Source organism: Strix aluco, chromosome 2 (genome assembly GCF_031877795.1).
Source record: "Strix aluco isolate bStrAlu1 chromosome 2, bStrAlu1.hap1, whole genome shotgun sequence".
Taxonomy (NCBI): Eukaryota; Metazoa; Chordata; class Aves; order Strigiformes; family Strigidae; genus Strix; species Strix aluco.
Window position 1 is genome coordinate 123433859 of NC_133932.1, and position 21744 is coordinate 123455602.

Consider the following 21744-nt stretch of genomic DNA (forward strand, 5'->3'; position numbering starts at 1 on the left):
TGCACATGCCAGGAGGTTTACAAAGAAAGTTTCCATGCAAAACTGTCTCCTCAAAGCTTAGGAGACAGAGGATTGCTTCTGCCTCTGGATTCCACATTGGATCAAACCCCAGAGAGAAAAAAGATGGATAAGAAAGCTCATACTGTACTGTTACCAGAACAGACAGCACCAGCCATGACACAAAGCATAACATGGCCAATAGGAAGATGCTATTCCTGATCTCTGCACTATGTCTCTTACTCCCTTCAGCCTCCAGCTACCCTTCTTCCTTGCACATCCTTCCTGCAAGTAATCCTCATTCTTTCTCCTTGCCCTGGAAACTTATCAATCATTTCTGTCAAAATATCGGCAAGAACGTATAAAAAACCACAAGATAATTAAGAGGATGCACTAAAAAATCTAAACACAGAAAAAGAGAAAATACAAAATACTAATCCTCTACGTATTTTACACTGATGTGTAAGTCATCAATACCTTTTGTATAGACCAAGTTGCACAGACTCTAAACACTGTACATGTCTTTCTATAGTTGTTTAACCATTCTTGGTGTGTCAGGTCACTAAGCCTTAAATCAGTTAAAAAATATTTACAGTTTTAAATGCTTCAAATTTCTAACAACTCCATTAGAAAAGCCCTTAACCAAACGCTCAGCTTCTAGCATGTAATGGAGTCTTACTAACTTCCAGTATCCTCTCGACAGAGTCAAGTTATGAGGTAATACTGGATCCAGGTTTAATTCCTGGTTTTGCTCTCTCCGCTTAGTTTTCCTCCATAGCTTTACGTCTAAACTGATTAGACAATCTCCAAGAAGAGAAAGTTCTCTTTTCAGAAATATATTTTGCTCAACATACCACTAATTACAGATGTGCCAGTTAGAAGTATAACTCAAAAGATGTTCTCCTATACCTCTTGTTTTATGGCTTGAAAAGATCAGACATCAATTAAAAATTATCTGACTCAATTGAATCAGATAATTTTTTTCCTGTTCAGAAAGATTTTGATTCCATGCTGTAACTAATCACATACATGTAATGAATTGCTGGCACGATTTCTACAAATTTTAACCACAAGTTGTATTTTTGGATGTAAAACAGAGTTATTATACTTTGAAGCTAACTTATCTTTTCCAGTAGGAACATCAGGAAATCAGATTTATTTTTTTTTACTGGTCTAAGTTTGCCATTACTTTGCGCGCAGTATTTTATGCCCAAATTGTCACATGTAGCTTCAGAATTATTATATAAAGTATTTCTCTTTATTTTTCATAAAGAGTCTTTGCCATCCTTCTCATTTCTTCCCATTTTTTCTAGTTGCAATGACTTTTGGTGCTATACTTATCTAACAACATATCTTAGCTAATCTTACATCTGTCCCTACCTAAAATATTTTTACTCTGTTTGTCCCAGAAATCACATTTAAACATTAACACGCTAATCTTTAAAACAAAAAAACCCTGCACATTTAGTTCAGATTCATTTTCAATAACAATATCCTTGTGCAACCATAAAATAAACATGTTTTGTAAGAGGTGATTTTAAAAGGATCAAGAAAGGAAATGAAAATAGAAAACATTGCAAAGAAACTATTTGGAGAAAAAAATCTCAGTGAGAATCCCTTACTTAATTAAGAAACAAGTGAACATTGTGAAACATGGCTGTGATGATTTCTTTTTTTTCCCCACCCAAAATTAGTACATATTTTTCTCACCAACTCAAGCTGAGATGCAGAAACTGTAGAAACTTGCACAGAAATGCAATAGTAAGACTCAAATATAGATCAAGTCAGACACATTTGTCAGTGGAAGAAACTGAAGGCAATGTTGAACTCCATAGAGATCAATAAAGCCACATCCCCTTTCTTTCTCTTTGACAACTGCAAAAATGTTGATATAATAACACACTGGAGATGGTTCACTGCTGGAATTTTAGACTTCAGATATATTTTTCAAAGCCACCTTCTTCATTATCTTCCAAACACAAATTCAAAATGTATTTCTACAAAGTTACTGGAATCTGTTTAGAGTTGTAAATTTGGCGGATCCTCTTTTACTAAGTAGTAGGACAAAGAAAAGTAGGCTAGAAAATAAACTAAACTTAGTCTTGGGAAGACTAATTTGAGCTCAGATCCTATGGATTTCCTGGAAAATGTGAGATCTCAGAGTCTCACAACTCTGCTGAGGAGGAAAGAAATAAATTCACCTTCCATTTTGTTTTGCCTGAGGTTTTGCTTAGAATTCTCATGGAGGTGGTTGGTGGGAGTGGGGGATGGGTTTTGTTTGGTTTTAATAAAATTGAAATTATCATAGGCATCAGACTGCATTTTGATAGATGTCTGGATGGGGGGGGGGGGGACTTCTTTTTGGTAGAGATTTTGATTTGTTATGTCAATGCTCACAGTTCAAGATAAGGCCAAAAGAGATCTTCCAAAAGGAAAACTCCTTCCCTCCTCCTCCAATCAGAATTTAACATATTCTGAGGCTACAGGGTTTCTCCAAATCTATGAGAAAGCTAGGAGGTTAAAGGGAATCATTTCTGTATTGTTAGCAAATAATATGAAGTGGAACAAAGTTATATCATAGTTTATAATGAAATGATTGCTGCTCAACATCAAATAGGGTTAATATAGTCATAAATTATTACTTATGTTAACTCGTAACTGCTAGTGAAAACACTTCCAAGCTGAAGTGGACTGCATCATGTAGAAAATTAAACGTCCTAACAACTACAAATCTTTAAATCAATTTTTTACTAAAAAAGAACAACCATAAGCAAACCATGAATATCCAGAAAAGATTATGGTGTAAGACACAAATGGTTATAAGAAAAAGAACATACTGCAACTATGAAGTATAACAAGGCAATAAACTTGGAATACAAGAGTGTTTAGCAGCCTTAAAGCTATGAAGACAGATATTAAAAACTGGCAGTTTAAAAAATAACCTCAATTAAAATCAGGCAAGATACGCATAAAACTAAAACATACTTTAAACAATCCAAAACTAATTTAAGTTTAGGATGGAGTTCACATCTTGTAAAATACTGAATAACTCTGCAAGAGATAATTTACTTGTAGGCTGATAAACTTCTCAAAAAAAATTTTTTTCCCCTCTCTAATGCCTTGACGGATCCAAATATCAGGTACTTTCAAAAGTGTTTCCTGAAAGAGGAGAATCCTACAGCCATTTCCTAATACTTCCCTATATAATTCCATCAGATGTGTGCAGACAGAAGGTACTTACCAGTGGAGACTAATAAAAAAAGCAGTAAAGTTTCACTATTTCTATGAGATTTAAAATTCTGTTCAAATTAAGAAGCAGCTACTATTAAATGAACAAATGTGTGTGTAGGATGTCATTTGTTTCTCTCCAAAAAATTCTCTCTTAAAATGGAAAAAAATATTAAAAGTTCCCAGCACTGCTGTGAAGACACGCAAAACTGCCAGTACTGGCAGGTCGCAAAGCAGGACACATTAGACTCCCTGTTATTCAGCTGCAGAGCTGTCTCAAGTTTATTTGGCATTTGCCGATTCCAGGAGTAGCTGCTAGATGTCTGGGAATCTGTTAAATCCCTGCCCAAACAGCAGGATTGGTAAGTCTACACACGTAATGTAGTTTTATTGTTTTTGCTGTCTACTAAATATGAAGTATTTTTGTTGCAATACCTTACTTAGCATACTAGCATGTTACTGTTTAAATAATATGAAGAAGCTCTCTAGAACAGCAGAAACTGATTTTTTTAAACTCTTCTCCAAAGCAGGTTTAGGATAGTTTTCTGAAGTCAAAAATTTTTTATAACTGCAATAAAGTCTCCTGTTCCTGTACAAAAGCTTGTGACTTTAAATGATTTTAAAAAGAAAGTTACCCATGCTCTTTAAGAATTCAGAAAGAAGCTTCAGTTAACTCTGTCTACTTCATCAAAAGTCATACGAAATAAACTGCTCATGTCATAAGCAATGCAGATATTTGTTATAAATCAATATAGTTATACATGCTGAGTAGAAAGTAAATGACAACAGAAGATACAACCCAATCCTAAGTCATCGCTTACATGATAGAAGGAAAGAAACCAACTCAGATTTGGGGCATGCTACTCTTCAAAACCAAAAGTCAATCAGCAATGACACATGTTGTGATTTAGAATATTCAGAACACTGAAGTCACTGAGCTGGCAACACTATCCATGGAAACCTGTTAACATTAATGCTTATAAAATCAGACAGGAGAGGAAAGCTTCTCTACATGAGTAGAAAGCAGTTGTATTTTTATTCTCATTATCTAGTTCCAAGACAAGCTTACAGAGATTCCTGAAGTTCATTTAAAACAAAATAAAATACAATGCCTTTTATTGTTTCTGCTTCATTTCCACACACATCAAATTCATTTCAGTTCAAATGAGAAAGTGGGGCAAACATAAAGAAAAGAAGGTTTACAGGAAAAGACAACACCATTGCATAGGTCTGGTGGGTTGTAGTGACTCTTTGATGCAAACAGTGCTACACATGGACTGTGCAGACATAAGAAAAGCAACATTTACAATGGATCATACTGAAGGGGAACACAACCAGCTCCAATTTTTGCCTAATCTTCCACGTCAGCACCTGGACTAAGCAGGGACAAGTCTCTCAGCTTCTCACCCACGTTTAGACAGCTAGAAGTTGGCCTTTCAAGTTCAGCAGTCATACTGACCTGTTATCCAGCGCTGTTCCAATAGTGAAAAAAGGTTTGTCCTTGATTCTCTAGTTCTCATACTAAGGACAGAGAAGATAGACTTGGCTCTACAGTTACTAATGTAAGTGCACAGAGATGCTAAAGAAAGGTGTGGAGTGTAAGCACAGTGCCGGGCTGCTACATGCACGACAGCTTCTGTAGCATGATCTTTGCACTTGACAGTAAGGCTTGTTTTCATCATAAAATTCAGAGCAGTAAACTTCTCAAATACAAAAAGAACATCCAATTTTTAAAACTGCATTACACTAGTCAACAGCTTCCCTTGGTCTCCACCACTAGCCCTTTTCCTGCCATCGCTGCTTCTCTTTGTCCGTTCCTCCAACTTCTCCCTAAGTGGCCATCACCCACTTCCTGAGCAGCTGCCTTGTTGGCATCCCACACCTGATGTTGCTGCTCTCCTCGTCTGTGTTGCTTCCATCAGCACCGTCTTTCTTTCCCGCTCATGGAGGCACACTGCTGCTTCAGGTTCTCCATGCCTCCTTTCCCATGCTAGATTCCCTCACAAATGAAGTGTACGTCAGGAATGTCCTGGCAGGCCAGTAAACGAAAAATGTGTACGAAGAGGCCATTTCATTTGCACGGTTAGCAACTATCTTCTTTCCTTTGTGTGCTTAAAGCAAAGCAAATGCAAAAAAGCTGCAAAGAACATAATGTCATTAAATAAAGCAATTCCTACAGACTAGCTTATAACGTCACATACTCACTGCTTTATCTCAAAAGCAGAAGATGAAAATATATTAAGTAGTAATTTCTTTTTAAAAACACTCTTTGAGAATCTCTGTCCCATCTATGCCAACCAACCAGATGACATTGCTGATCTCAGTGCACCAGCAGCACGTTCAGCACAGCTCACAGTCCCACACCACCTTCCATGTCATCGCAACGGGACCACAATGCTGATCTGAGGAAGAACTTGAAGCATGCTATGAGAAAGTTTTTAAATTAATAAACACAACTGGAAGTTGTGCTGTTTACAGACAGGAAAAAAAAGGAAACAGTCTGGGATTAATGTCAGAAGTTGTTTTGTTTTGAAAGCATCTATTTTCAGAGTCCCTCTTACAACACTGATAAAGGAACACAAACTATCACTTTGGGGTGAAGAGTCATGCCTCCCCAGTGGCGCTGTTAAGCTCAACCAGTGCTCTCAGTTTACTTCTTAGGAAGGGATGATCTTCTCATCAAAACAACCATCTGAGACCAATCTTTCTTGGCAAGCTCCACAGGAACAAATGGTTCTGTGGTGCCTACTGTAGGCTGAAAGATCCTGAAATAATGAAGCTGGTTCATTTGGTAGAAAAATGGAGCTCTTGGTGCTCCCGTATCTACACCAAGTCACATTAAAGTTTTAAGTGATGATACCCATCTTTTGTTACAGTACAGAAATGGTACTTTCCAGATACTATCACCCACTAGTGAATAGATCATCCACTTTGGAATAGAGCACTATCATCCACTTTGGAATAGAGCTATTTGATATTCGCTTTGCCAAAAGCAAAATTGCTACGATGGTAAGAGAGGGCAAGTTTGTGTATTTCCAGGCCCCTGCAGAACCTGCTGCATAGATAAAACAAGATACTGGACAAGGGAAACCAAGTGTGAAACTAACCTGGCAATACAGCCAAGTGTCCCAATCAAATGATTTTCTATTTAGAATGGAAAATGCAACTCTGCCATAGGTGTGAAATAAAGACCCATAGACTCAACATCATCTGACTAATGCCCAAACATAATAGATCTATATTTATGCTGCTATATACACCACAGAAGAAAGGGAAGCAATGGAGAAAGAGATCTTCATTTTCCCCAAGACTGCTGAAGAAAACCCCAACATGTAACACAATAAGATTAACAGATTAATTTATACCCATGTAAAAAGCATCATGATTTAAGTGTTAAGTGTTTGGTACAGCTGTGGCACTATGCCACATCCATGAGCACAACTCTGAAGCAATCCTTGTAGGGTAAGAGAATGCAGCTGCCTTTCTGAAAACATGATGAATTTGCTTTGATAAAGGATGCCAAAATTCAGGGTGGAGTCTTTTTTTGAGCACAGGGCAGGGCAGGGGAGTAGGTGCCTTTGACTAGCTGAATGAAGATCAACACCTTGTGCAGGGAGCAGAATACTAAATCTCTGCTTCCTCCAAGTCCTGTCCTGCTCTGTGCCACAGGCAATTGGCCACTTCCTATATTTCTCTTAAATCCTCCTTGAGACTCTTGAAGAGTCTCATCAACAACCTTGAGACCTGTTTTTCATGCGTGGAATGTAATCCTCTCCACGCTGCAGCTGAGAGCAAGGCTAAAAAGGACATAATAGACAAGTAGAGCTACTGTATCCTACTGAGACAAGCCTTTATTTTCTTTTTTTTTCTTTCTTTCTTTTTTTAAAATTGAGAATATTTGCCAAAGCCTCCATGCCTCGAAGCATTCAATAAGAAGTTCAGTTCCCCCATGAACTGGAAATTAAGTTTGGAGGTGAATGTCCTTGCTCATACTTTTAATCATGGCTCAGGAGACCAGCAGGATTCCAGCAGCTGTGCGGGGTCAGGATGCAACCTCCTGAATCCTTCCTGTGATACTGATTACAGTGGGCTGATTTAAATTAGCAAGAAAAAAGCCTTAATTTAATTAGCAAATGTCCATGTTTTCTTGCAATTTTGATGTTCTTTTGTTGTTTTGCGGTAAAAGGGCTGAAAATTGCTACCTAAGTTTTTTGTTTGTTTTACTAACCGTAGATTTTCTAAAAAATAAATGGTTCTTTTTGCCAACAAAAGGCAAAACTGCATACTCACTTAAGCAATTCAAGTGATTAACACATTTATTATAAACCTTAATTCTTAAATGTTATGGCAGAACACATTAAGTTACATTTCCTATTTACAATAGAGAACTAATTTATATACCCTTAATTTATATCTGTTTTCTTCTGCATGCAAATTAGAATTTTATTAAAGTGCAGAAACTGGTTTTAGTCAGTCAGTCAGTCATACTAACTTAACAGAAAGAAAGCATTTAACAGAATTTATTAAAAGACTTTGCACATAATATTAACTGGTTTAACTAACAAATACCTGCAGTTACTGGATTGAACCAACAGTTTTTAATCACTGTGTCCATAAACTTTTAGTTATGAGATTTGAGTATTTGCTCTGTTTTTTTAAAGGAATACACTAGGAGTGAAACAAACTTTTAGGATTGTTCTCTTTTTTTTTTCCTGCTAACTTCCCAAAAGTTTCTCAACTTTGAATGAAACAGTTACTGAACGGAAGTAAACTGCAGTCAGAAAATAATTTTGCTCCATTTGCACAATGAAAAGAGCTGTCCCAAGTAGATTAGTCTCTTCAAAAAACCTCTGGGTCCAGGTGCTCAGCCAGACATATCTCCCAAATTAATTGTATGGATTTCCACAGAAGAAAATAAGACTGCCTGAAAAGATGAAGTGTGTGCACACGGGGCTCTTCACCATGATTTTTGAAAATTCCCACATATTTTACATACAGAAGCATAAAAGAAGCAGTGGCTAGTCATACCATAGCACTAAATGATTTTCTACATTTTAAAAAATAATTTTAATAGAGATTACAACATTGATGCAGGTCTTTCACAGCTTCCTATTTTCATAAGTGTATTTGAATAGCTATATTTTGAAGTGAAAATACGTTTGATCTATTCTAAAAATAATTTCTATACTATACATTTTCATTAAATGAAAATTATAAAGGGAAAAGTAGACAGCTGCAGTCAATAAAGCACAATCCAGCTCCTCCAAATTTTAGGATCTGGGTCAATTCACAGAAGACTCTATACACAGACACTGAAATCCAGAGGGAAACAACAAATGTCAAGATGAAATAACAAACATTTTAAACACTATTTAATCTGAAGAAATTTTCAAATTTTCAGCTTTTCTTACACCTGTCACAAACAAAATTTACCATTATAAAACCATTTTTTTTAAGCTTAACCTCGTAATTTCTCAGTTCTTGCATGTGTCAATACTAGTTTAAATAAAGTATCGGATTACACAACATATTCTGAATTATTTCTCAGATAAAAATGATCAAGGACCAACCCTTGGAATTAAATGTATTTATAAAGGCAATTTACAACTCTGTTTCAAAGTTCGCAAGTTTACTCCAAAACTCGAGGATTTATATAAGTAAAAGAAAACCTAAAGAAAATTTGTACTTCTCTGTCTACCAGCGATAGATCCCTAAAAGCCTACAATATCTAGAGATTGCCACTTGACCTTTTTATTGGTACAGCAGATTATTTGGTTTGCAACTGTGTTATGACTATTGAGTAGCCTCAATTCCTCATGCTCAGTCATTTCATCTTACACTTTCTTCCCAATCCTCCAGTCCTCCTCCTCTATCTTGGCAATACCTCCAACCTATGGCAACCCCAAGCTGTGTCAGCACCACCAGATTTTTTTTTACCTCATCATTAACGAAAATAAAACAACAGACCAATCTCAAATTGCCCTTTGGGATCTTCTGATTAGTAACTTCTCTCAAACCAGACAATCTCTCCCATAAACAAAACTCATTGCCCTTTCTCCATTAGCCAGTTCGTTAGATGGATCAGGTTTCTTATACTAACCCCCATCTAAACTAAATTATAATGTCTCATGAAGAGTGCTTTAAAGACCTTGCTGAAATAGAAATAGGTTTGATCCACTGCATGTCATTGCCTACAGAGTAAGTTATCTTATCACAAAAGATATCAGGTAACTCTGTTAGTAACCATTTTTGGGAAAGTGTATTGCATTTTAACTCAAAACATTTGGCCATCAGTTATCCTGGCCTGGCATCTATTTCTGCTTCCTTCCTCTGGCCCCCTCCCCTCCTATGGTTCAGACTGACATTAAAATGTCCCAAAACTAGTGGACACAAGTACCAAGCCTTGAGTAACAGATGGTGCTTATACTGAAACACCTTCCACTGTACCTACTAGAGCAAGGTCATTCATTTTTCTCAGTTAAAGGACAAGTGCTATAATTTGATTAGATACCAAGGAAACCGGTTGACAAAATGGGCATTCTGGCATTGCTAACTGATTTTAGATATCTATCAAACTCTGCTTTGACAGCTTTCTGACAGACTTTAAAAAACGGGGTGTTTTTTGTTTGTTTTTTGCTCTTCAACTTCCAGACAATCCAAATAAAACACAAAGAGAGTGTGCCAGCTCCTGCATGCCTACATCATGTGAGTATAGATGTGACCATAGATGCAGGAAAATTAATCCCAGCAGTGAACATGGATTTGTTTCCCAAGTAGAAAGGAATTCACAGCTTTGAATGAATGAATGAAAGTAAATAATAATAAAAATAATCCTTCTGGCCAAAATAAATCATTTTATGAAATGAACAGATGGAATTGTAAGGAGGAAACAAAACTTCTTTTAAGTTAAAATTGCTTCTGTTGTCTTTGATCTGATTTAAGTTGTACTAAAGGTCAATGAACATTGGAACAAACATTGCTAAATACTGTACTCAATGGATAAAAAGAAACATTAAAGTTTGGCCTTATTGTACATAACACATCACACAATGATCTCACCAAAGTTACCAGCTGGGGACTTGCAAACCACATTTACCAAATAAGGCAAAATGCTTCGTGCCTGAAATCCTTTCCCAGTTACCTCACCCGGCTTTTGCTCGCGTTTCTACAATAATTGCAGAGGTCTTTTTTTTAAACTCAGATGGAGTAAATCAACAGGCTATCCAATGCAAAGCTGGGTTTGTGTAGTCTCTGGAGAGAACTCAGCTTTATTTAAACTGAGTGTGTACAGAAAAGGAAGAACTGAAATATGCACAATAAAAACAGAAGGGTGAATAGTATAAATTGAAAAGAGCGAGTGATGTAGATTTGTGTATTGCTGGTTTGATTACAACCACTAATGTTTTATGGGGAACGTTTCTCAAATTTGTTGGGTACGTCCAGGTTTTTGAAGTGCATGTGAAGAATTGGTCTTTAATGTTATTCTTGTGACGTTCCAAAAACACTTGAACTTCACGCTCTGGGTTTATGCTGTCCTTGTATTTGAAATATAGCTTTGTAACATCAACAGGATGTATTTTATCCTCCATATTCTCTTTGATTTCTGTGATTATATTTTTTGCCTAAGCTTGATATAGTTTTGAAGAAAGAATAAAATATTCTCATTCTCTATATTAAACACAACAGGATAGTCCTACATAGTTCATCATGAAAGTCAAAATCTTCCAAAGTTATTTATTATTAAAATAAAATGGTGATTGTCATAGTAGAAAACTGTCATTACTTTATAACATTTTCTCTCCTTTTTTTTTTCTGTGCATGTGTGGCGGGGCAGTGGGGGGGGATTCTTTGTTTTTATCTCCAGCTGAATTTTATTGGCTGTTTTAGAAAAGAAAGAAAAAAGTCCCACAAGCACTTTTAAGCACGCACTCTCATAATCTTCCCCTCACCAAAATCTGACAGTAATACCTAGTATAATTTCTTATTACCACAACTATCTAATAATTCTTTTTCCTCAAAAAAATTTGGAAACACAGCTTAATGGGTACTAAAATTAATAAACACAAAGTCCAATCAGAAGAGAGAGAATCCAACACTCGCCACTGCTTATAAAATACGCTCTCACAATGTAAGGCTGATCACAAAGACCAGCTGCTTGCACCTTTAGCTACTGCTGAAATTGCCAGTGCAAAAGGCATATACAATTAAACTCATGCTTCTATATCTAATCTCTTAAAATGTCAGTCTATAAGATGTTGACATAAATTAACTGTAAATTCACAGCTCCAGAAATATATAATATGACATAACTGTCAGCTCTCCTGTGGAGTCTGCACCATCTCAGCCTCTCTTCAGAGAGGAACACATTCCCACAAATGTTTTGGGTTGTTTCTGAGGGGGGAGAGGGATGACAGAGAACCAGGAGCGAGTTTGGGTTTGATATGAATACGAATCTACACGCTCTTTTAAGTTAATACTAGGGGAAAAAACAGCTCAAACCTGGTATTTCAGAGCAAAAAGTAATGGTTGATACATGGTCCATACAGCTGATGTATTTAGAGAAGACCTTAAATAAGAAGTGACATTCTCAGTGTCCTGTGAAACTTGCTGCTGAAATCCAAGCAACAAGAAAGCATCTATGTTTTTTGTTTGGTTATCAGTTCAGATCACCCCAGAAGAGTTCAAAGAGCCAAACCTCTGTGCAAACCTTCATTAACTGCAGATAACTAACTAGCAAGTTCAACTCATCCCATATTTACAAGAGTTCATAAACCCTCAAGGGTTAAGCCCAGTGAACAGAAGTGGAGGTAAGTGATCTGACCATGTGCTTTACTTTACTAACAATGAGTTTCAGAAAGCCCAAATTTCGTACTGGTCTCATCATACACTGCTATTTTGTAATTACTAGGAAAACAGTATTAAATATAATTAATCTCTCACTTCTTTGTGTTAATTCCATTTAGTTAAAGGCCAACTGTAATTGCTTCCACTGATAAAAATCTATTCAGAGGCAAATGTTTGTGTCGCAATCTGGGTTATGCAGGTGGTCTGAATCTCTTATTTTTGAGCTTGACAGTTGAACTCCATGAGCAGTGCAAAAAAAGTGCAAGAAAGTGCAGGTGGTCTGAATCTCTTATTTTTGAGCTTGACAGTTGAACTCCATGAGCAGTGCAAGTGCAAGAAAAGACAAGTTTATTTGACATTTTATAAAACAATGAGCTGGGAGAACTCTCTATCTGGTATCAATGTGTCCAGTATCCTGGACTGCCCAAAACACACATAGTGCTGCATAATAAAATGCATTAGACACTGGAGTAAGAGTTAGCTGAGTCAGGCTCTCTCCTGAACTCATTCAGTACACTGTTGTGTCACCACAGACAAGTCAAAACAATCATGTTTCCACAAATTATAGAAGATGGGCAAATGCCCATATTTTGTCATGAAGAGATATGGAAAAGAAACCAGTCATTGTGATATGCCAAACAGACTCAACCTGTCCTGTAGTGCTCTGCCTTTAATGTTAAATACTTGCTGATTCAAAAAACAAAGGAGTTATCTGCAATTAGATCATTAAATATGTGTTGACATTTACTGAGTGATATATTTAAAGGGGACATGCGTGTCTTATAAAATTCTACAGAGAGCCCTGTGAACTGCCTGTGGATCATCTCTCAGATGTACCAGGTCAGCCAATAACAGTACAGCAAGTTAGGCTTTCAAACAGGGTTCTCTGCAGAGAAGAATGATACCCCTTAAACTATATGAATACGAAATTAAACAGTAACACAAAGAATTGAACAACGCAACTAAAACCTAAAGATAATTTTGTGTTTGAATTAAATTCTGATTTCTGCAGCATAGTAAATAAACTCTCAGCCCTGCATCTCACAGCAGCATGGGGTGGGACAAGTGAAGAATGCAGTTGTACACAAAAACATATCAAGTAAGAGGGTAAAGAACATCCATTTCAGAGAAACCTGACCTCAAGTTCACAGCAAAAATTCTTCTCAAACATTTACTCAGTTCCTGTGCGGAAGCAGTCTCATCTGTTTGCTACACATGTGCAACAGCAGTACAAAAAGTATAAACCTTCAGTCTCTCTTTCCAATAGCTCTGTTCTTCTTCTGAGGTTGTTTGAGTACAGCACAAGTGCAACCTCAGCTACAACTTCAAACAGATATTTTTTTCTTACCCGTTTAACCTTACAAATGGAAAATTTCCCAGAAAATTTTATGAGCCCTGATACAAGAATCAAAATGCTTCAGAACTAGCATATTTATGTAGACAGAAGGAACTGTTACTAACCATACCTCTAATTGACTACTGCAGCCTATGTGCATCTCTCAGATTGTGATCAAAGCAGTCACTGATAACCACTCAAGACTCCAGGATCAGACTGAAAATAGCTCTTCTAGACTAACAGTTCATTCCAACATCTTTTTCCCCAACACATCTTATTTCCTGGTCTCATTACTGAACCCTGGTATAGATAACCAGCACTGTTTCTCTAACACAGATGCAACACTTAACACCAAAGAACTGGCTTAAATCACTTTAACTGGAGCATGTCCACCATGGAAAAATCTCTGGGCGATATGAATACTCTGGCAAAATGAATGTGAATCACTGCACTGCATCAGCCATGTAAAGTGGAGAGAGAAAGCAGAGATAGAAAGATAGCATGCCTAAAGCTCAGTGACTTCTTTCGGTCTTTATACAACAGTCACATGAGGGCCACTGCACCCACAGCATCTGTCTGAAACCTCTGTGCAGTTCTGGGTTAACCCAGGATGCAACGCAACATAAATGCAGACATCAGAAGATGAACACAACCCCAGACAGTAAGAATGTGCAACAGTAGCAAGAGCTGTACCCTGTGCATATAATCAGTCTTTAAACTCCATTTCTAAATCACCTCCTCCTCTGAAGCAAAGAATCCAGTATAATTTACTAACACATTAATGAGGATGGCATCAAGTATGTTTGAATCAAAAAAAATGCTTGTTTTCAGTCCAGCCTTCAAAATACACTGATAAATAAACATGACATGAAAAAGAACTGTTTCCACAGCCACTTACTTTTGCTGCTCCTATTTGCTCTTTACGAAACTTCTCCAGCGGTGCTATTAGCACGTCATTAGCATTCTGGATCTGCAAAGTTAAACATAAAGGGTATCTTTTTAATACAGAGTATTTGCAGGAAGTGGACTCCTAGTAACTCTGCCAATGTGCAAGACTGAAAAATTCATGTCCATAACATCCTGGTAAGAGCATACGGGTAGGAGTCAATAATTATGTCTTCTTTACATAAAACATACAACACACATGTTCACTAGTCTATTATGGAATATTTTCATGAATAACTAAAGCAATTGTAATGAATAATGTAGTAAGGTTATCTGCAATATATAGAAGAGTTTTCTGGTATTTTACCTCCATTTCTTGCATCTTGCCTAAAACCAGAATAGAAATATCCAGGAACATGTTTTGGCAGAACAGAGAAGACAAACATAGTGGTACTGACAGCACTGCCTAAAAAAGCCTGTGTTTACAGACTCTGCATCTTTGACAGCTGAATCTTTTCAGCTATCTCTTTGGATTATATACCTAGTTACACTGAACAGAGGAGAGTAAGGCAGAGAACTCTAAAAAGAAACGTGGACAATTTGCAAAATTCTCTAGATTGGAGTCCTTCACTTTTCTAATTTTTAAACTAATTTAAGACGTCCTGCAGCTATTTTTATCACTTTAACCTAAACCAGTGTTCCTAATGAATCACAGTTTTCCCCTCATTACCTCTGTTTATTTAGTGTAAATGCAGTCCTGGGAACCCCTCTCTGAAGACCATTCCCAGCAGCGACCACCCTTGTCATTCGGGCTAGAAACACATGCAGCAGAATACAAATGCCAGTCATGCCACTGGGCCACTCACCAAAAAAAGGTAGTGTGATTTCACCAAGTGCCTTTTAGGGACATGAAGAATAACCAACTAAATCGACTTTACTGCAGAAAAATGAGAAGAAACTAAAAACTGCCAACACATCAGAAATAAAGCATAATAAAACACATTATAATATTCTATTGTACTAGCTACAGGCAAAATCTTAGGTTTTCTGCATGAATGGCTTTTTTTCTCCTCACCAGTCCAGTCTTTACCATACTCATCACATTCCACATTTGGGCTTTGGCAGGTTTGGAGGTCTGGGCAAAGCTAACATGTACCTAAGCCAAACGTGAATGAATACAGCTCTTGTGACTCTCCCATAACAATAAATGGTAAGTTACATTGTCGGCTGAGCATGAAAACTTCCCAAAAGGATGCAATAATAAACATATAGAATAAGTCCATTGAAACACAAACACATTTTCCTTCCTCCCAAACCTAACATTACAATTCAAAAGACCACAGAATCACCACATCTCTCAGTAGGGCAAAGTTTCAGCAAAAGTTGAGACTCCCTTTGACATCCTAACGTAACAAAGTCCAAGACAGCAAAGACAACACTTGGCATGCTCGATGATGAAGTGATCAAAATGTGCTAGATTTAAAAATAATAATCAGGCACAGAGGATGAGGAGGAGTGTTCTCACTGCATTCACTGTGCTTTCACTGCATTAAGCATTCTTACATCAGTTTGACTGGAACACACTACAAAGCTACATTATTCTCCAAGTGGACATTTTCCCAAAATATCATAGAACCATAGAATACCAGGTTGGAAGGGACCTCAAGGATCATCTGGTCCAACCTTTCTTGGCAAAAGCACCGTCTACACAAGATGGCCCTGTACCCTGAATCTTAAAAGTGTCCAAAGTTGGGGAATCCACCACTTCCCTGGGAAGATTATTCCAATCATGGATTGTTCTCATTGTGAAAAATTTTCCTCGTGTCCTATTGGAATCTCCTCAGGAGTAACTTGTACCCATTACCCCTTGTCTTTTCCACAGGACTTCTTGTAAACAGGGAGTCTCCATCTTCTTTGTAGCTGCCCTTTAAATACTGCAACATGGTGATAAGGTCTCCCCTAAGCCGCCTCTTCTCCAGGCTGAACAAATCCAATTCTCTCAGCCTTTCCTCATATGACAGGCTTCCCAGTCCCTTGATCATCTTCGTGGCCCTCCTCTGGACCCTCTCCAACCTCCCTGCATCTTTTTGTATAGTGGGGACCAAAACTGAACACAGTATTGCAGGTGTGACCTGACAAGCACTGAGCAGAGTGGGATAATGATTCTTTCTCTCTGCTGGTGATGCCCTTGTTGATGCAGCCCAGCATCCTGTTGGCTTTCTTTGCCGCTGAAGCACACTGTTCACTCGTATTGAGCTGGTCGTCCACCAGGATGCCCAGGTCCCTTTCCACAGAGCTGCTCCCCAGCTAGGTAGATCCCAGCCTGTGCTGCACTCTTGGATTACGTCTTCCCAGGTGCAAGACCTTACACTTGTCATTGTTGAACTTCATGAGGTTCTTGTTAGCCCACTCTTCCAGCCTATCCAGGTCTTCCTGCAGGGTGACTCTCCCTTCTGAATTGTCCATTTCCCCGCTCAGTTTGGTACTGTCAGCAAATTTCAACAAGGTCCCATCATCCAGATCACTTATGAAAATATTAAACGGCATTCGGCCCAATATTGATTGCTGGAGGATCCCACTTGTAACAGGTTGCCAGTTTTAAAAAGAGCTATTTACCACCACCCTCTGGGTGTGTCTGTCAGCCAGTTCCCCCCCAACACACAGACCACTTGTCTAGACCATAACACATCAGTTTCTTTAGGAGGAGGCTGTGGGGAACTGTATCAAAACCCTTGAAGAAATCCAGGTAGACAATGTCCACTGCTCAACCCACATCAACTGAGCATGTTACTTTTGTCACAGAAGGTGATCAGGTTTGTCAAGCATAATTTGACCTTGGTGAATCCATGCTGGCTTTTCCCACCACATGCTTCATTTGACTTGTCTTATACCCCAGGAGGATTTATTTCGTAACTTTCCCAGGGACTGAAGTCAGACTGATGGGCCTGTAATTTCCTGGATCCTCCTTTAAGCCCTTCTTGTAGATGGGGTGGCATTCTTCCAGTCTTCTGAGACATCCCCCAATCACCACGACTTCTCAAAGATTATGGAGAGCAGCCTCACAACAACATCAGCCTGCTCTCCAAACACCCTCGGGTGGATAACATTAGGGGCCATCGATTTGTAGGGGTCAAGCTCCTGTAATACTTCACATACCAACTCTTCCTTCACTGACAATGGGTCTGTCTGCATTGACCCGGAGTTTTGTTCCCAGGGCCTGGGGCCCACTAGTGCTGGTAAAGACAGAGATGAAGAAAGTGTTGAGAACCTCTGACTTTTTAGTTTTGTTGGTGACTAATTCACCTCTCCTGTTTAACAGTGGGGCCAATATTTTCCTTCTGTTTCTGATTGCTGTTTACATACCTGAAGAACCCTTTCTTGTAGTTTTTGACATCTCTGGCCAATTTAAATTCAAGCTGAGCTTTTGCTTTTCTAACTGTATCTCTGCACACCCTGGCAATGCCCTTATAGTTCTCTTTTCCGTCTCTGTTATGCTTCTCTTTTGGTTTTGGGCAGACTCAAAAGTTTGCAGTTAAGCCAAGGGAGTCCTCTTGCTCTGCCTTACTACCAGGCAACATCTAGCAATCTGAGACTCAGCACTTTCTACAAGGCACTTAACAAAACATAATCACTATCCAGAGGGTCTCTAAGTAAGGCAGATCAAAATTAACAGGGGTGCAAAACTGTTGGATGACTTGCCCACAATCAGGCAGAATTGCAGTGCATACACCCGGAAGCAGCAGTTGGAAGTTTTGATAGCTTACAGAGCACATACATGGCTTTTAGCACATACAGAAATTACAAAGGCTTCCTGGAGTCACTGGTACAGAAGTGTGGATGCATCTTTTCCTTCTTTTTCACATACAAAAGTTTTTTCTCTGCGTTTAAGATTTATCGCTATATACAGCAACAATATATGAAATACCTCACAGTTCAATTAAGAGACATTCGTATTATTGAAGTAGTTACTACTGATACCAGCAATCACTGCTAGTCCTGTTGTTAGTCATTGCCAGTCAAACTAACTCCATGTGGAGCTGAATATGGCTCTTCCCTTCGCTCAATGCTATCATGTTTAGGCAGCCTCCGTGCCACACCAGGAGACCTCACTTCACATATTGCCCTTTCGACAGACTTAAAGTGACTGAGACACAACTACTGCCTGTCTCACTCAATGCTGCTGCAAAACAAATTAAATATTTTGGAACAACAGAGTCCTGCTTCAAACACTGTGGAAGAACATATTCACAGGAAACATATAGCACTGAGAGGAGTCGTGTGGGAATTAACTGGCTTTGCAGGGCTGAAGCACAATATAATTCACTCCCGTGGTTATATAACTAGGAATGGACAGTGGGCATTGCAGGGCTAATTAAAAGATGTCACACGCTTCATCCAGACAGGGTCTGTGCCTCTGAACAAATCTGCTGAGCCACATCAACAGAACATTCTGCAAGCTCATCCCTGGGCTGAAAGCTTCTACTGATGAAAGCCCTGATGTAGCAATTCACCTCTCAGCAAAATCAGGATCTGGGCAAGTAATTGGCTTTGGCTTTGGGGAAGGAGAACACACCAGCAAAGTACCAGAGAGAATCCCGGCAGATGCATTTCAACAGCCAGTATTGCAAGACACGGAATGCTCCACTGTCAAAAGACTTCCATTGATTTCTGCCAGGTTGTGCCTAGCTTTTGGAAACAGAAAACTATACAGAAAGAATTTTTGCCTTATTATGCATTTATTAATTTCCTTTCATTGCCAATTCCTGTCACTGCAATTACAGTGCAACTTTACATTACAGTTTCCTTGTTAACGGTTATAAATTGGCATACAGCCCCCCCCACCCCCAAGTAGGAATCTAATCTTCCCACAACCATTTCCATAGAAATTTGATTGCTTTAGATAATCTGAAATTTTCACTGTGTGGTCCTAATAAAGTAACTTTCTTCCTGCCAAGAGATAATCCCTCTTCTACTCAGTTACTCTGCTAGGATGAAATCACAGACACTTGGAAAAGGCAAACAATGTCAAAAAGACTGTAACAATTTCTGTAAATAGCAACTTCAGAAATCTGTGTTGTGTTTAAAATACAGATCTTATCCTTAAAAGCTTATTCAGATTAGTCACAGCTTTAGAGAAGTTCTTTCTTGAGCCAATAGTTACTGAATGCTACACAGTTCCAGCTCCTATGTGTCAGACAATCAAATAACGTGATCATTTTTCTTGATTGGCAAAAGCACCGTTTTTCCTCAAAAAAAAGAAGGGGGGGGGGGGGGGGACCCAACCAAAAAACCAGGAATCACACAGTTTTAACTTACTGTCAGTTCATTAGTCTTTTTTAAATTAAGATGATAGACAAGCATTAGGCAGACATACTAAACATTACTTTGACAATTTAGAGAGCTATATTAGATCTAGTAAAAATGAAACAAATTTTTCTAAAAAACTTAATCAACTTTTAATCTTTAGTGTATATATAACTCTATGTAGCAATACTGATAAAAATGCCATTAAAATAAAGACCACCAAAATCACACCGAATTTGTAAAAAATACTTCAAAAATAAACACTTAAAAATTGCAAATACTTTTTCTAAGCCAGCTTTGACAACTTATGAGGCCCTTCTCTGTTTTCTTAACTGCAACATTTCAATATGCTCTGACAGTCTTCAAGCCAACATGGTGAAGCACCTTAAGTTGTCTTTTCTGATTCATGATCTTCCACCTTTCCAACCTACCCTCCTTTCTTCCAGAAGTTATGTGAAAATGAATTAATGCACCAATAATGAGATTAAACTGTAGTTTTCACACATCACAGAGAAACTCCACATCTATACTTGGAGACATTTTTGACTAGCAATTTTTTAAACTTTTCTTTTTTACTAAAAGTTTCAATCATCAGTAGAATAAAGAAAAAAATTCAACATTAACTAACATAGCCTTAAGAGAAACACCATTATTACACTATGTTGGAAAGGGAAAAATAAAATTTTTGTAAACATATCTGAATATTTCCATTTCTAGATTTTCTTAAATTTAAGTTATTGTTAATTTTTTGAATGAGTTTTCTAAGAAGCCCTCAATTTGGGATAAGGTATGATATACAGAATGTACATGCATCATTCTTCAGCTTTTACTTAGGTAGGACCAGTGGATATAAACAGAAATTTAACTAAAACATTGATGCAGCTGCTTATTCATTATTAAATACTAACAATATAGACACAGAAATTTTAAGTCCTGAAACACTTTACCAGCTTTGAGCTTAACCTGGCAATCTACAATGTTGAATTGCAGTAGTCAGAACAGTTAACACCTTTTGAGCTTTATATTTTTATTTTAAGGGCTAAGGACTAGGTAGGTCACAGAGAGAATTAAGTTAAGAGGATTCCCAATTGCCAGAAAAAGACAGCAACAATATCATAGAATCATAGAATGCTTTGGGTTGGAGGGGACCTTAAAGATCATCTAGTTCCAACTCCCCTGCCATGGGCAGGGACACCTTCCACTAGACCAGGTTGCTCAAAGCCCCGTCCAACCTGGCCTTGAACACTTCCAGGGAGGGGGCAGCCACAGCTTCTCTGGGCAACCTGTTCCAGTGTCTCACCACCCTCACAGGAAAGAATTTCTTCCTTACATCTAATCTAAATCTACCCTCTTTCAGTTTAAAACCATTACCCCTTGTCCTGTCACTACACTGCCTGATAAAGAGTCCCTCCCCATCTTTCCTGTAGCCCCCTTTAAGTACTGGAAGGCCGCTGTAAGGTCTCCCTGGAGCCTTCTCTTCTCCAAGCTGAACAACCCCAACTCTCTCAGCCTGTCCTCATTAAGGGAGCTGCTGTCCATCTGTCAAATCCATGTCTCTCCAATTTAGACACAAGGATGTCATGTGGGACAGTGTCAAATGCTTTGTACAAGTCCAGGTAGATGATGTCTGTTGCTCATCCCTTCTCCACCAATGCTGTAAACCCACTGTAGAAGGCCACCAAATCTATCAGGCATGATTTGCCCTTAGTGAAGCCATGTTGCTGTCATCAATCACCTCCTTATTTTCCATGTGCCCTAGCATAGTTTCCAGGAAGATTCACTCCATGATTTTGCACTTTTGCAGTGACAGAATTAGGAATTAAATCAAACATATCTGAATTATAATAAAATGCTTTAACTATGAAAAACTTTTGTTTTATATATTGTATCTGGCAAAGACATGTTTTGCTCCAAATCTGCTACAAGCACTTTTCACTGCAACACAGAATTATCACACTTGCGTATGGGAAATAAATCTCATTCTCCCAATGTACTGAATGACTCATGAATTCTGAATGCTCACAAACATTAATTTGCTTCATGTTGTATAAGACTTCTAGAAAATACCAATTAAATTCATTGAAAGAAGGCAACAAATCTCATCGCTAATACATTCATAAGTAATGCATTTATAATGTAGAAACATATTT

At 38.1% G+C, this 21744-nt stretch overlaps 1 protein-coding gene across 1 annotated transcript in view; it reads right to left on the reverse strand.

Moving 5' to 3' along the window:
- The window catches only part of ARHGAP42 (Rho GTPase activating protein 42), a 175770-nt gene that overhangs the window by 68279 nt on the left and 85747 nt on the right, over positions 1 to 21744 (reverse strand). The window contains exon 4 of the mRNA XM_074816203.1: positions 14304 to 14375. Coding sequence (XP_074672304.1) covers positions 14304 to 14375 — 72 coding nt within the window. The remainder of the gene's footprint in view (positions 1 to 14303; positions 14376 to 21744) is intronic.